This window comes from Tripterygium wilfordii, chromosome 12 (genome assembly GCF_013401445.1).
Source record: "Tripterygium wilfordii isolate XIE 37 chromosome 12, ASM1340144v1, whole genome shotgun sequence".
Taxonomy (NCBI): Eukaryota; Viridiplantae; Streptophyta; class Magnoliopsida; order Celastrales; family Celastraceae; genus Tripterygium; species Tripterygium wilfordii.
The window spans coordinates 3114909-3130484 of NC_052243.1; the positions used below are offsets into that span (position 1 = coordinate 3114909).

Below are 15576 nucleotides of genomic sequence, written 5' to 3' on the forward strand. Positions count from 1 at the left end.
GAAGATGGACGGTTAATTACTTAATTCCCCTCCTTAATACATTCATAATTTCATATATTATAACACATTTTTTTTGGGTTTTTTCTCATAAAGTTAGAAAAAAAAAATTAAAATCTACAGAGCAAAGCAAATCTGACGTGGCTAAGTTGTTTTTGTTGGTGGGACCCGAAATCCACAAAAGAGCTTAATTATTTGGGAGTTCTTCTCCATATGCGCGTGGCGTTGAATATACGCTAGAAAAAACCAGACACCTATAAATTTCTCTGGTTCTTCTCAAGCTTTTGCAGCACACACAGGTATCATCGTTTATTCTCTTCTTGTATCTTTTTTCTGATTCAGAGTGACACTCCTGATTTTGTATCGTGTTTATCGTTTGTTCTATTCTTGTATCTTTTTCTGATTGATTCACTGTAACAATCTTGATTTGTATTGTGTTTGGCTTTACTCGTACAGGCAGTTTGCTTCAGTTTTTTTTTTCCTTGTGAGATAGTGAATTCACTACAAGTACCGTTGATTAAGAATCGTAGTTTGTCTCTATATCATCGCTTCTGCCCTGAAAATGCCGGAAGATTTTTATACCGAACGCCCTCTTTTTGGTGGCGCGATCAGTAGCGCTTTCCCCGTTAGGTTTCAGGTAAGTTAAAATTACTGTGGGTTGGTGTGGCATTGAATTTCTTTTATGTTCAGTTGTGATCAGATGCTAAAATATGTCCTAAATATGTTTTATTTGTAGGATGTGAGCAACATCCGTCAAGTTCCTGATCATCAGGTTGGTTATGCTGTTGCTTCTATGTAATGTACTGATTCCTGTCGGTTTGTTTTGTTTTTGTTTTTTGTTTTTTTGGTGATTCACTGAATTGTTGCTCCAATTTTTATAAATAAAAGGAGGTGTTTGTTGACCCTGCACGAGATGAGAGCTTGATATTCGAGTTGTTGGATTTTAAGCATGATGTTGGAGACGTTGGAAGTGCAGCATGGTTTCTTCAGGATCTTGCAACTGAACAGGATGCTGAAGGGTGCACGGTAAGCTTCGGGCTTAATTTGCTATTGTCTACAAGATGAATAACCAGAAAAATAGTGAAAACTAGGATGTGGGGAGATTGCGTTGTTCTTATTTTTATTTTTTTTTTGGTTTCTGTAGAAGTTGTTTCATGAATAGTGTGTTAGATATAACATTATTTGTGTCCAATGCCTCAGATGATAGAACAGTCAGGAGTGATTGAGGCCCCTGGCTTGTGCCACAGGGGTATACCAGCCGTTGTTACCACTGCAGTTGGCCAGATGGTATGTTTTCTATCCATTGCATGTCGCAAACATGCCTATTATTTACTTTCCTTGTTTTGCCTTTTGATTTTCTTATGGATTAGACATTGATGTTGTTCATGTATGGTCTCCATAGATGATTTTCTGTGAACACCACCTTATAAAAGGAGGTGATTTCAGCTTTCCAATTTTCTTCTTGAGTGACAACCCTTCCGTGAATCTTCATGGAGCTAATATAGTTATGGTTCCTGTGAGAATTGAACATTTTGTGAAAGAATTTGGTGTTCTGATCTCCAGATTTCACCAATTAATTCTGGACTTTTCTCCAAGCTTACTCCTCCAAATGAGTCATGTAACTCATTCCTAACCACTTCTCTTTTTGATTTTTCTCCCTCACCAGCTGCCATAACACTTTCAATGGTGTCCAGTGCCTTAATCTCTGCCATAAATGCTTCAGTTTTTTTGCTAAGGTCACCATTAGCATTATTACAGCTTTCAACTTCCCTTTAATAAATCTCAATTTTTCACATAATTTGTAGATGGTATAACCAGTAGGCTGATAAGGATCGACCACTCCTTCATAAGCTCTCCCAAGTCCCAAGTCCTTGTTTCTAGCCAAAATTTCTGAAAGCAGAAAGGAATAGGTTCCCATTTAAAGACCCATACCTCCAAAACAATTGGGTGATGATCAGATATTGGCCTTGGCAGAAGGGATTGAGAGGCGCCCTTACAGTGCTCCTCCTGTCATTGGCAATCAAGAATCTTTCTAGACGAGATGGAGATCCTTGAAGGAGTGTATGGAAAGAAAGTTTTGAAAGGCTCTCATCCTACTAGATTCCGCCATCCTACAGAACATCATTAAAGTCTCCACCTATAAACCTGAGCTGGGATTCCTATTGGTCAATTAGTACTTGGCCATTGAACATTATCACTTAGAAGTCGAAAGGGCATGTAATTTGGTAATTTTTGAAAGCTTATATGATCTGATTACACATAAGATAAAAAGTAGTTGTATTTGCTGACAAGCTAATGTAGTCATTGGTATCATATTTGCTAAATGAGCTTTCTTTGTATGACGGATAAAATGCTATTAAAAATATTTACTGGCCATATTTATGACTAAAGTGCTCTCTCTGTCTCGCTCATATTCTCTGCTGAGTCTTTGTCACTAATTTTTGTTACCTCTTCTAAATAGGCAATTTCTAAGGGACGGCAGGGAAGGGAAGCTCAAAATATTGTGAAGGTTGGTTTCTTCCTGTTTTACACTGTCTTGCTAGTTGCTAGTGCTTTGAATTGTTAGCTTGAACTGTGATGATTATCTGCAGGTCTATCTGGCAAATCTGCGTCTCAAGGAAGTCGGTACGGATGTGCTGGTAACTGCATATGAACCTATCTTAATAAAGTAAGTATTGAGATACATTGTTGAAATTGGATAGATTTTTGCTGTACTGGGTTACATTAGAAGCATCATGTAGTATGTTTGAAGTAAGTTTAAAAGTAAAAAAGTGATCGTCCGGTCGTCCCACAAGGATTGTGAATCAAGTCGATTACCAATTATGCCTGCTCACAAACCTTAGCAAGTAAAAAACGAAAGGTACAACTTGTTGTTCATAAATTCATAATCACCAAGTGGTTGTCACTTTCTCATATTTTTTCAGTTGCCAGTCAAAACCTGGTCTTTTTTATGCATTTTGTCAAGTGATAGCATAAAAACATCATGGATAACATTTTACGCGTGATTTAACGCTTAACAGCTCGTTCTTTTTTTACTTTGGTTATGCATGACATTTTTGCATTAATGTTGTTGTGTTTGCAGCCCCTTGAGTGAAAGTGCGAGAACAGTGGGTGCTGGTTTAGCTGCTCCAGCTGCACAATCTGGATTCTTGCCAATGGCAGAGGTCTTCAAACTCGCCGTTTCTACCTTCAAAGTCTACGACTGGAGCCTTTTTGGTGCTGCTGCTTGAGATTTTGTTTTAGGGGCAAACAAGTTCCCTTGCTTGAAGAAAGTAGAAATATAGGTACTTCAGCTATTTTGATTTTTTAATGAGCTGGTGTCCTTTACCTGGTTCATTTCTGGGAAACTTCATTGGATATTAGTGTCTTTTCTCTGTTTTAAGCTCTCGGAGACAAATTATGTGACTTTTTCTCTGGTGCAGTAGAAGTAATTCTCTTGTATAGGTTGTGGGAATTGTGATCCTGCTTATTTTTGTGTGGTTACTGTTATTCAATTTTAGTTTTCTATTATTTTCTGGACAACAATTTCACATATGACAGCAGAAGAAAGGGGACCACACGTAAGTCTCTAGGGACCGTTTTGTAGATGAAAAGTGCTTGACCTAAACATAAGTCTCTCCAGGGACCGTTTTGCAGATGAAAAGTGAATGACCCATGAGTCTCTCCAGGGACCATTTTGAAGATGAAAAGCTGTCCTATTTTCCCATTGATGAATTCTGAGAGAGATTGAATGGGAAAATCATCTATTTGGAATTATGGGTAAGATTATGCTATATGTTTATATGCAGAATTCCTAATTTTCATGGTGAAATCCTTGAAAATTTTGGCAGGTGTTGCAGTATCACATGGAGACGTTCCTTCTCATGTGGCTGCAATCTGTGCAAATATCTTTTGCTTTTACCTTATCTTGGTTAGATCTGGACAGTGATGATTGCTCATTAATGGATCATGGGAATTGCTTGACCAATGATGTTATGTTCTATAATCTATATGGCTGCATTATGCTTCAAATTAGGAGATTCATTCCAAGCTGATTTGGCCGCCGGAAGGATGATAATGATAATGTCTATATTTCTAATTAATAATGAGGAAAGCGATACTCTTTTCTAATACATATCTTTTAAGAATTGACAGAGAGTGAAAGTGATAGTTCACAAGAAAACAAAGCATTAGTAATGGAGGGCTTCACGCGTCTAAATAATCATCTTTGTATCGGATAAAAAATTGTTAGCTTGGACCTTAAAATAGCAATCTACCACAAGTTTACTTTCCTGTAGGCACGTAATAATGTTATACAATTTTGAATGACCATGTAATTGTCGTATACACTAGGATTAAAAATTCTACAATCTCCCTCTTGACAATTGCAGGATCAAAACCAATTGATGGTCCTCTCATGCACCAGCTAAAAAACACAAACCTGCTGTCAACCAAGGTTAGAGCAATGTGCACAACATCACAAACATCCTTAACAACACTGATAGAAGGCAAACACATCACAAGGAAAGTACACGAAAGAGCAACACAAACAATTGTCAGAACATCGAGGAGGCTCCTCCTGAACAAAATCAACAACTAACTCCTCCTCAACAAAAACAAGTCAGATAAACTAGTCAAACTCCCCTTCCCCTTCCCCTTTTGGCCCCCCCACACATTGGTCAATTGATTCGTGCACATTTTGCTATCTCCTGAGAATGGCATCCCCTTCCTCTTGGGTTTGTCGAACTTCAATCAATCGTCCTTGGAGATCAGCATATATACTCAATCCCCCTGTCAACTTGGGCTGCCATATAATCTACGGTAGTGGCAAGCTACAGTCTAGCAGAATTGAATTCCTAAAAAAGTAAAAATTCATTGTGGTCAATAGAGTCTGTAGGGTGTCAACCGTGGCTTGAAGATTTGTGACTTCAACTAGCCAAGGCAGTGAGAGCTTTTGAAGTTATGGAGGAGGAATCTGGCACTAAATTATTGGTCAAAGTGATGCCCCGGCCGGAAAGGTAACTTGATAGGGTGGGCTTAGTTTTCTTTGATACTTAATGATGTGATAGAACATATACAGTAGAAGGCAAGCAAATGGATTTTTCAATCAGAATGGCATGAAGAATACGACAATTTGTGACTAATCCACCTGTAATTTAGAGATTGGATTAGATCTACAAGTTATAACCAAAATTAGATGTGTGATCCCACTTTGCCAACCATTTGGGTTTATGTATTGAAAATTTGTGACCAAATAGGCCTGGATAATTTATGTTTAGATGGAATATCTCATGTCAGCATGCATGTACTCTTAGTTGCACACTACAACTACTTTTTTCCTTAATAAACTACTCTATGTTTTTTTATTATTATTAAGATAATTTATTAGAGAATCAACAGGACTGCCAATCTGCCATTATTCGAATTTTTTAAAAATTTTTTATGTGATATGCATATCATCCTTTTGCCTAATATGAGGAGGTAGCACCAGCTTGGCTGGAAATGATTCTCTTCTCCATCCCAAAGTAGAAACTGTACCTGTAATTGGTAGCTGGCCAGGCCTGGACATACATACATCCATTATTAACTACTTGAAGAATTTCAAATTTTCGAAGGATAGGTGAGGCAACAATATTGGAGGCATTAAGGGTCGGGTGCATGATCACTGTACTATTCCTGTTAGCTTCTAATGACATGCAGTTCCTTATATATATATATATGGGACCCCAATTCAATTATATATGGTCCCTCTTCAGTACTCCAGTGTCTGATTGAACCATAACCTAGCTATCTAGATTCAAATTCCCTCCTCCAAAATTTGAATAACACAATAGACTATAAGCATATAAAATATCTATGGAATCTGATATATACTTACAACATTATTATCATACTGCACCCAAGCATGGCAAAAAAAGAAATCCATTTAAATGAGGCTCTACAAATTAAGTCACATAAAAAGACATATATATATATATAACGTACATTAAAAGAATATTTAAGCTGATTTAGTGTGTTAAGTAATTAATTAATTATTCATCTTTTGTATGTAAATCAATGCTTAATTACATGCATATATATGTTTGGTGGTCTCCATTAAATCAACACCCTAATTAGTTAAAGACACAAAGCATTAAGTCACAAGAAAATGAAATCACCAAGTAATCATATGGTAAAACAGGAAGCTATTGGCCTACTGGCCACTTAGAATTTCGAAGAAATTGAAGGTTCGAATCCTCCTACATATTTTATTTAATTAACATCAAAATTATGTATAAAAAGAAATCATATATATATATATATAGAGAGAGAGAGAGAGAGAGAGAGGGAGGGAGAGAGAGTGAGAGAGAGAGAGGACTAATTAAACTAATCCATTTTTGTAAGGTGTTGTGCATATCACTAGAACTATATAATCTCTCAATAAGCCATAAATTAATGTATGTTCCCTCATGTTGTTAAACTTTGTTTACTATGTCTACCAACATCACTAATCCACTGAACAGGGCACATTTAGCATGAAATTAATCAAAAGAGAAAGAAGAAAAAAAAGAAAAAAGAAGAAAAAGATAATTGATACATATTGAAGAACATTCAGTACTGTTGTCATTTGCTTAACCTAATTTCAAAATGCAGAATGATGCTGCTGTGTAACAAATATTAACTACATAATCAATATTCTTGCATGCATATATTCAAATTCTTTAAGCCTAAAATGATCATGTGCTAATCAAGTTTATAAAATAAAAAGTGATAAAGATCTTAGCAATAGGTATCTCAGTTATCTCAGCTACTAAGTTGGATGCACATGATTCACATGTCCCACATAAAATACTATGCGTACAATTTAACAGCGGGGAATTATAACTATTATAAAATAGACAGATTAACCAAAATTTGTTACAAATTAATTGATCCCACACCAGCAAATAGTAACCATATCCATATATATATATATTTATATATATGTTAATGCGAAAATTTTCTTGGCACTCACACTCAAAATCGATATATAATTAAACTCAATTTCACAGTAATTAATCCAACTTACCCATGGTGTTGGAGGGCATTTGCAAAATAAAAAACATTCAAACCACACACATCACGTAATCAATCTAGGAATTAGGGTGGGTGGTAGTACTACCATGTCCGTCCAGATCCCCTCGCTGGTGAGGATGCGGAGATTCCGAGTCATCGCTGCCACCACCACCCACCATCGGCCTGTAAACACTCGGCGCCGCGAACAACCCTAAGTGGCCATCATTAATCCCACCACCACCAAGTCCTGACCCGAATTGTTGGAGAGCGACAGGGGTAGGAAAATTCATGAAATGTAGTCCATGAGGAGTATTAGTACCAGTACTACCTCCTCCAAAACCCGAAAACGTCACCGTAGAAGGAGATTCCCCGCTCAGTACTTGGTAGCCAGCTGGATTTGTAACCGTCCAGAACGCGGCCGCGGCAGGAAGTGTCGCGTGAGTTGATGGAATCGATCCAGCTGTACTCGACTGCAACAAGTAACTTGCTGCTCCTGGAGCCATGTGATCAGAAGAATCTGGTCTCCGTTTTCTCCCCAAATCTGTTACATCAAAACAAGTCGCGGTCTCACCGCCTCCGCGTGAATTTACGTTTACGTCCTCGAACAGTATTCTTGGATGTGGTGACGTGGCTGTGGCTGCCGACACGTCTCCGGCCTCGTTCCTCATCCGGAATTGTTGGAAATTAGGGTTGAAGTAAGTGTTCCTCAGGTGAGACGCTGACATGGTAGAACCGGAGCTACGTAGAGAGATGTTGAGAGAAGTGAAATTGGCTGGAATCGTACCTGTTCCCGTGGCTGCAATGACGGCTGGCTCCGCTTGCTGGAGGAGCCACTCGATGGTTTCGCCGTCTGATTTATGGCCAAGCTCTTTCGTGAGCTGGAAAACACGTGCAGCGCACATGGCGGGCATGCGGATCCGGCGACCGCGACCGTCGACTTTGGTGTGTCGGTCCTTGGTGGAGGTTCTCTTAGGTGGAGGCTTCTTTGATGGCTCAGTGGAAGTAGATGCCTCGTCTACTTCCTTTTTCTCAAGGAATTGGAGTGCAAAGTTTGGCCTGCTTGGGATCCCATCATCGCCATCCATGATCAAGTGAGAGGTAGAGAGAGAGAGTCACTATTTTTTTTTTCTCTTTTTTCTTTCTTTTGTTTGTTTTGTGTGTGTGAGAGAGTGTCACTATCTCTCTCTCACTCAATTCAGTCACTTTGGTGGCCTAGTGGCCAGGCTTGGAGGGTTTCTTTCTATCTCTCTTTCTTTTTTTTGTTTTTCTTTTTTTTTTTTGTGTAGATTGAATTCCTTTCAAATGGGAGCGGCTGACAAGATGAGTTGTCTTCTAATTTAGAGAGAGAAAGAGAGAGCTGTTTGCATTGCAAGCTTAAAGAAAGAAATATAATGATCACTAATAATTTTAAGGTTTTGGGGTGGGCTTTATAGCCTTTAGGGTTTAGAATTTTAGAGGGGGGAGAGAGGTTTTAGGGGATGAAACAACAACTCGTTGGCTGAGATGATAAACTTGATTGGGATAATTCTTAGCGCAAGTAGGAAGTCGTGAGTTCAAGTCACATGAATGTTTCCATTATCCTAATTTGTGAGATGGGCCCTTGCTCAGCCAAGTGTGTGCTAATGTCATACTGCGTTATCTCCCACACTTGACCTCGACCTCAACTGGTCCATGGAGTTGCGGGATCTTCCATGTGGCCTGGGATTGACCAGTTAGTTATTTCGTAGGTTTCACGTTATTAAAATAAATTTTAAGGAGACAAGGGCCTTTGCAGTATAAGTCACTACGATGGTCATCACATATGTCCTATATATTTAACAAATTTTAAAATTTATGTGGATACCATCCTGATAAACAGATTGAATGTATATGATTAAAATTGTACGAGAACTAACATGACTTCTACTACATAGCCCTTACCTCGGAGTGGTTAATTTTGTTGTATAATTGGTTGTAATTTGATTTTTTGAATGATCATGTACAAAAAAAATAAAGGGGAGAGAAAGGGAGTGTGTGTGTGTGTGTTGTATTATTGTGGTTATACAGAGCCTTGGTTCAGACTCCACGTGCGGTGTTATTGTATCATTCAATCCATAAAGACAGTGGGAGGACAGAGGGTGGGGCCCAACCCCTCAAGTCAAAAAACCTGAAAGAGAGACTTTGGTTAAAGAAAAATTACCAAAAAAAAAAGAAAAAAGAAAGAAAGAAGATAATAAAGTGGGGTCGCATCCCCATTCAAGAAAATCATTGCCTCTTCCTTTGCCTTTCCCCCACTTTGTTTAAAATAATCAAATCACAAGAATGAATATAATAAAAAGCCTATTATTAATAATGCATGGTTTTGATTCACTGTTTCCACTTTCCATTCCCACACACAAATACACTCTTTTCCCTATCTCTCTCTCGCTAGATTTTATACCTATCTATCAGCTTTAGTTTCTTTCAAATCTGCTACAAAGTTCATTTTCCAAGTACAAATTAATCAACAAAATGTTGACAAATTACATACTATATATATATATATACATACATACATACATACATATGTACATAGAGAGAGAGAGGAATGAGCTCCTAACTGAACAGTTGATAGTATTCTTTCTTCAAAAGTCGTGAGTTTGATTTTTTTTACCTTAACTCGTATATAGAATTATCATATCATTTAAATTACTACCACAAACCCTTAAATCTAAAAATTAGAATTCAAATCACATTAGTTATGTAACACCCGACTTTTGTGGACGGGGTCATAAGTGTCTGTAGAGCAAGCTTGGTAGTGATGGGTGAGGTACAAGTGGCGAAGGGGTTAAATATCTCGTCCCACATCATCTAGGGGACTAACTAGTAATAAGCGCTTTGCTTGAGCCCATACTAGTATGGGCTGCAGCGGGGCCTGGGAAAACAAATGGTGCTGGCCAATATGGGCTAATCCAAAGCTAATTTAGTGTTACTAGTGCAGAGGGACGGGCTATTATATTATAGATGTTATCGGAGGAGCTGAATAATTAATTGAAAGGAATAATTAGCTTTGTTTGCAACGTAATCATTGTGTCAAGCATTTTTAGAGAGAGGAATTCTCCTATGAGTTCTTAATTTTTAGGATTCATTTTTAAAGTTTAAAATATTATTTTAAACACAACCATATATTTTTTGTACTAAACAAAAAACAAATACAACCTAAAAAGTATATGAAATATCTTTTGTTTATATCCAATAATTCATAATTGTCATAGACATGCACTTTTCATATTGAATTTTTTTTTTGTTTCGAGCAAAAAAATATATTGTTGAGTTCATAAGATCGATCAAAATACATTTTTTCTAAATTTTAAAAAAAAAATTTAAAACATAAAAGTTAGAACCTCAATTTTGAAATTTTGTATGATAATATATATATATATGCAGTTCTAAATTTTCTGCTTGAGCTGATGCACATAACATGTGTGGGGACAAGGAAATAGATTGATGATGATTAATGCAAAGCTGTGAACATTACATTGCATAGGGCCTAGAATAGAAACTTAACTTTCCCATCTATTACACAAGGAATTCACTGGTGAAGATAGCTTTTAAACATATAGTTGGGGACATATCTATACAACTATGGCAATGAAGACCATTTTCAGGTCTCCATCATAAGACATGTGAGAGTATGCCTATATATATGTGGTCCTTGGAAAAATTAATTTCCATTCCTTCAATCTTCAAAATATACATTTATTTTTGTGTGTGCCATTCTCAAATACGGGCATCCGTAACTTACAAGTTACGAACCCCGCCTAAAAAAAATTGCAGAAGTGAAAAGCAGTGAGACCCACTGTTATGGGGCCCACTGCTACTAACAAAGAAAATAGGGACCGTGCTTTTAAGTATGAAAACACACATGCCATTTTAATAAGAAATATGCATTTTGATTCAGGGTAGCATGTTGAAGAAATGCTCTACTTGAATCTATTGAATCAACTCGTGAATATCAGGATCAAGACTACTTAAATCTATTGATTTGACCAATGAATACATGAACTAAGACTTCAATACTTTACTGATTATAATGAATACCAAAGAATTAAAAATCAAAGACTAGTCGTTTTTGTAATTTTATCGAATCCAAAACTGAACTACCCTCAATGAATTATCCCCTTAAATAGTACGATAATTCAAAACCCTAAAATAACTCAAAAGAAAATGAAATAATAAAATCACAACATTTCCCAAAAACAAAACAAAAGACCAAAATAATAGTAAATCTGAGATTTGGAGACCTAGGCGATGGAATTTGGCCGAAACAATCATATACGATAGCATAGCTACACTTTTTAAAGAGCGCATTGTTTGGAGTCAATCATGCGCACAATTTTCAACCGAATCCGACACTGTTAACAATTGCCTTAATGACCGTTACGTCCCTATGTCCCATCCCGCGCATATTTCTCCAAAAAATGCGTCAGCTATGCGATCCACATCACCTTTTATTGTATTATTATTGGTTTTTGAATATATGTATGGTCTGAATCCGTAGCAATTAATGTATCTTTTGTCAAAAAAATCAAATCCCATTTATCACAAAGTTGTGAATATAAAAAATTCATATCAATAATATAATTTGTTTTGGTGTGGATCTATAATATTTTGTTATTTAAGTCATGCAAAAGAAGACAATGGGCAAAGGTCAATCACTAGGACCGGTAACAGTATAAAAGTAGACAACTTAGAATGAGTATTTTGACTACTTAAAAGGAGGTTTTTTTTTTTACTTTGATTCATATATGATTGAGAAACTAGGGTTTAGGAATTGAATTAACAAGAATCTAATAATATTTTACTGAAATTTTTCTCAATTTGATTATCACAACAATAAAAATGGGGTCACACATTTATTGTTAGATCTGACGCATCTATAAATAAAAAACAAATTCACATAATTGATTCACATATGAGAATAATTTGATGCTCTTAAACAGACGCTCGTAAATTTTAAACTTACGGACGTTCGTATGAGAGTTGCCCTATCATTATTATTCTATGTATATGGAGGTCCGATCAATTTCGTTGGTGGTATTATCCAATTAGAGCTAGAACATGTCATCGATGAGATATCACGTGCCATGCCACGTCGTATGTCTGGTAGCTTTGGTGATATTGATGGCTTTCCATCCATTCATTCAAAATTGTCGGAATGTTGGGTGCGCCGTTGAAAAATTGGCCTTTTTTAATTTCCTACCATTTTGGGTCAATCTGGTTTCTTACCGTGTAGGAATTACCACCACGCGGTCCCACATCAAAAATTATGCAGCGTATATGAGTACTTGAACATGTGACCACCATTGAGATTAACCTTAATCAACTATGTCTTCCCCTTGTTATATATTCATCTTCATATCTAACTTTGTTTTATATATATATATATGTATGTATGTATGTATGTATGAGCCCGTCCACTAGCCATTTTTATGGTACATACTCTCTTCTTCATGGACCTCCCATGTGGTACATATATGCAGTACTCCCTATAACACTGTTACAACTGAGGGCAAATGCAATGGTGAATTGGTATTGGGCCAACAAAGATGTTGTCTTTTGCTGATGTGGCTGTATTGTAAAATGTGTTTTGCTTATGTGGCTGTATTGGGATAAGTGTTTTGCTGATGTGGATGTATTGATATTTGATGTTTTGGTGTAGTTTTGTTGTGGATAATATGGAGTAATGGAATGTTGTTGGGTTGGGTGGAAAGAGAAAGTGTGTGGGAAGAAAAAGTGTATAGAAATTTGTGTTTTGCTGATGTGGCTGTATTAAAATACGTGTTTGACTTGACTTTTTGTGTAATAGAGGTGGGACCGGGCCAACAAAAATGTTGGCCCAGTAAATTGTTTCTAATTGCATTTGCCCTGATAAGTAGTTTAGTACATGCTTAGCTCTCTCTCTCTCTCTCTCCCTCTCTCCATATATATTAAACTGGAAAGTCATTTTTAACATATAGCTTTGCCTATCATCAATAACCTATTTATATAGAGTGACACTATTTGCACCGCATGATTTACTAAGCGCATCTCAATTTCTCGCGAAAATGCTCAATCTTAACACACCCCGTTGTCTTTTATTGTTCATCTTCGTCTTTCCCTCAATCTCCATCCTCACAGTCACAACCATCTCCAATCCCTAACCCTGACCACTTCATCTGCCATCTCCAAACCATACGCGCCCACCACCCTCCCCCATCTACCTCCACCGACGACAACAACAACATCACACCCAGAATCCCTTCAGATCTCCCTCATTTTCATCCTCTTGCCACAATCAACAATCCCTTCAGAGTTCTTGGAGAGAACAAAAATGGGTTTAGTGGTGAAGGTATGATATGCGGCTATCATCTGAACCAAAGGGGAGCCAAAGAGAATCAAATCTATTGAGAAATGAACAAAACCCATTTGAGGAAAACATAGGAATTAGGGATTTGAAATGAAATAGGCCCATAAACAAAACCCAACTGTTATGGTTTCACTTCTTTGGCTTCTGCTAGGCTGCCATTAGAGTGAAGAAAATGGAAGAATGTTCTGGAAGACATGGAGGGGGAAAAGAATGGATCCATGGAAGAAGAAGGAGAAAGTGGAGTGTTAATTGATTTTTAAGGAAAAACAAAAAAATGGTTGTACTTGGTAATGTTATATTTTTATCTAGGGTTTATAAATATTGGGGTGTAATCAATAAATTTTGGGGTGTAAATAATGTTAATCATTTATATATCATAGCTTTGTTTACGATGTTTTTACTTTAATTAATAGATAATTTCATTTCATTTATACTTCTTATTTACTTCACGTGTTTTTGTTTCTTCTTTGACTGATTGAACTTATTTTTGTAAAGTTGACCCTTTTATGGGTTAATTTTATAAGTAGACATTTTTATTATTTTTTAAAAATAATTATGCTAAACACTTTAGCCTACGAATATAGGATGGATGATATTTATCTATACTGTTACGAGGTAGATCATAGATGAGGTAGACTAGTCCAATGATGATGATAATATATATATATATATATTTATTTATTGTGACTTTATATATGGATGGCACATTGTGACAAAGCTGGTGTGGTGGTTGTGATCATGGTTGTTCCTCAATTCCAACCATGAAATTGATAAGTATCCCATACCACACACAATTAATATTTCTGTCTGAACCATAATATATATATATATATATATATATATATATATATATATATATATATATATATATGCTGTTAGAGCATCTTCCCCTTTAGATTACTATATTTTAAATATACATAATTTTCCATTATTATAATATCCTCCAATCATTTCGTTACTATACTTCCAATTTTTTTAATATAATGATCACATTTAATAATTCAGCAAATGTCCTACATGTAGAAATAAACATATAAAAACTGTATTTGAAGATTTGGCAGCTGTTACTAAAGTACTAACACTAATTTTCTTAAGAACAAAATAAAACAAGTAATAAAGTAACTTTCCAGTGCTCTCATCTTTTTATTATTAAATAGAATAACAGGCTGGCATGCACCAATAAAAGATAAGAGAGTGACTGATTAACGAAAAGCATGACATATATATATATATATATATATCGAAAATGATAAAGAGTCGAATACTTGGTATTCCAGTTATTACAGCTATTAAACTGAATTTCTAGGAATATTCAAATGAATTCGTGAGCTTCACGTAACTTGACTAATGCATATGAAATTATACGCATACAACTCAATGCGCTGGGATACCAACTACTTGGACATCTATCATTATTGTGAGTACATACATATATATGTATGAATGTATTTATAACTATTATGACAAGGCAATCAGAGAGAATCCACATCACTTTCCGTACCCTGCACCAAAAAAAAAGACGTTTGTATGCAGATGATCAGTTGCTAGCTAGTAGCTACTGACCTTTCCTCGTAGTAACTGTGCCCACCCTTGTTTTAAATCAAACCTTTTGTGTACTGCTGCAATCTAAGTTATGATTCTCAAGGACAAGTCAACGTTCAACAAAATAAACTTCTTTCTACCTTTCAATGGTTGAAAACCATACTCAATTAATTTAATTACGTTCAACAATGAAACTTCTTTCCACCTTTTCATGGTGAAAACCGTACTTATTATATATTAATTAATTTACTATTTACCTACGTGTGAGTTAAAAATTACTAATAATTGTTTTCTCACATTACATTGTAAGATAGTAATAGCAATCCTAATAGATAAACTAAGAATTCTCACGTACGCACTAACTATGTGCACTAATTTTACGCACTTGATGTAATTGTTGTTATAAAGCACAACAAAAGAAGAGATCACACATTTGTTGTGAGACCCGCTGTATCTATGATTGAAAAACAAGTGTGTAAAATTGATGTGCATGTGAGAAGTCCTCATAGATAAACAACCGTGCACAAGACTCCCCCACATTAGGGGTGGCAAAAGTAAAAAAAGAAAAGAAAAAGTAAAACAAAAGGAGGGATGACGGGCTGTATAAATAAAAATCACTGCAAAGAACCACATTTTGGAAATTGAGATTTTGATAT

At 36.1% G+C, this 15576-nt stretch overlaps 2 protein-coding genes across 2 annotated transcripts; one reads left to right on the top strand and one right to left on the bottom strand.

Annotated features, from left to right (window-relative positions):
- The first annotated feature begins 142 nt into the window (after positions 1-142).
- Positions 143-3522, top strand: LOC120011499 (ran guanine nucleotide release factor). Its single transcript, XM_038862624.1, has 8 exons — positions 143-296; positions 454-634; positions 734-769; positions 886-1023; positions 1198-1284; positions 2459-2506; positions 2589-2665; positions 3080-3522. Exons 2-8 carry the CDS (start codon positions 560-562, stop codon positions 3225-3227), a joined length of 609 nt encoding a protein of 202 aa, XP_038718552.1. The 5' UTR covers positions 143-296; positions 454-559; the 3' UTR covers positions 3228-3522.
- Positions 3523-4160: 638 nt separating this feature from the next.
- Positions 4161-8382, bottom strand: LOC120011498 (transcription factor TCP15-like). Its single transcript, XM_038862623.1, has 2 exons — positions 7118-8382; positions 4161-4417 (listed from the first exon to the last, which is right to left on the bottom strand). Exons 1-2 carry the CDS (start codon positions 8094-8096, stop codon positions 4392-4394), a joined length of 1005 nt encoding a protein of 334 aa, XP_038718551.1. The 5' UTR covers positions 8097-8382; the 3' UTR covers positions 4161-4391.
- Positions 8383-15576: the final 7194 nt, after the last annotated feature.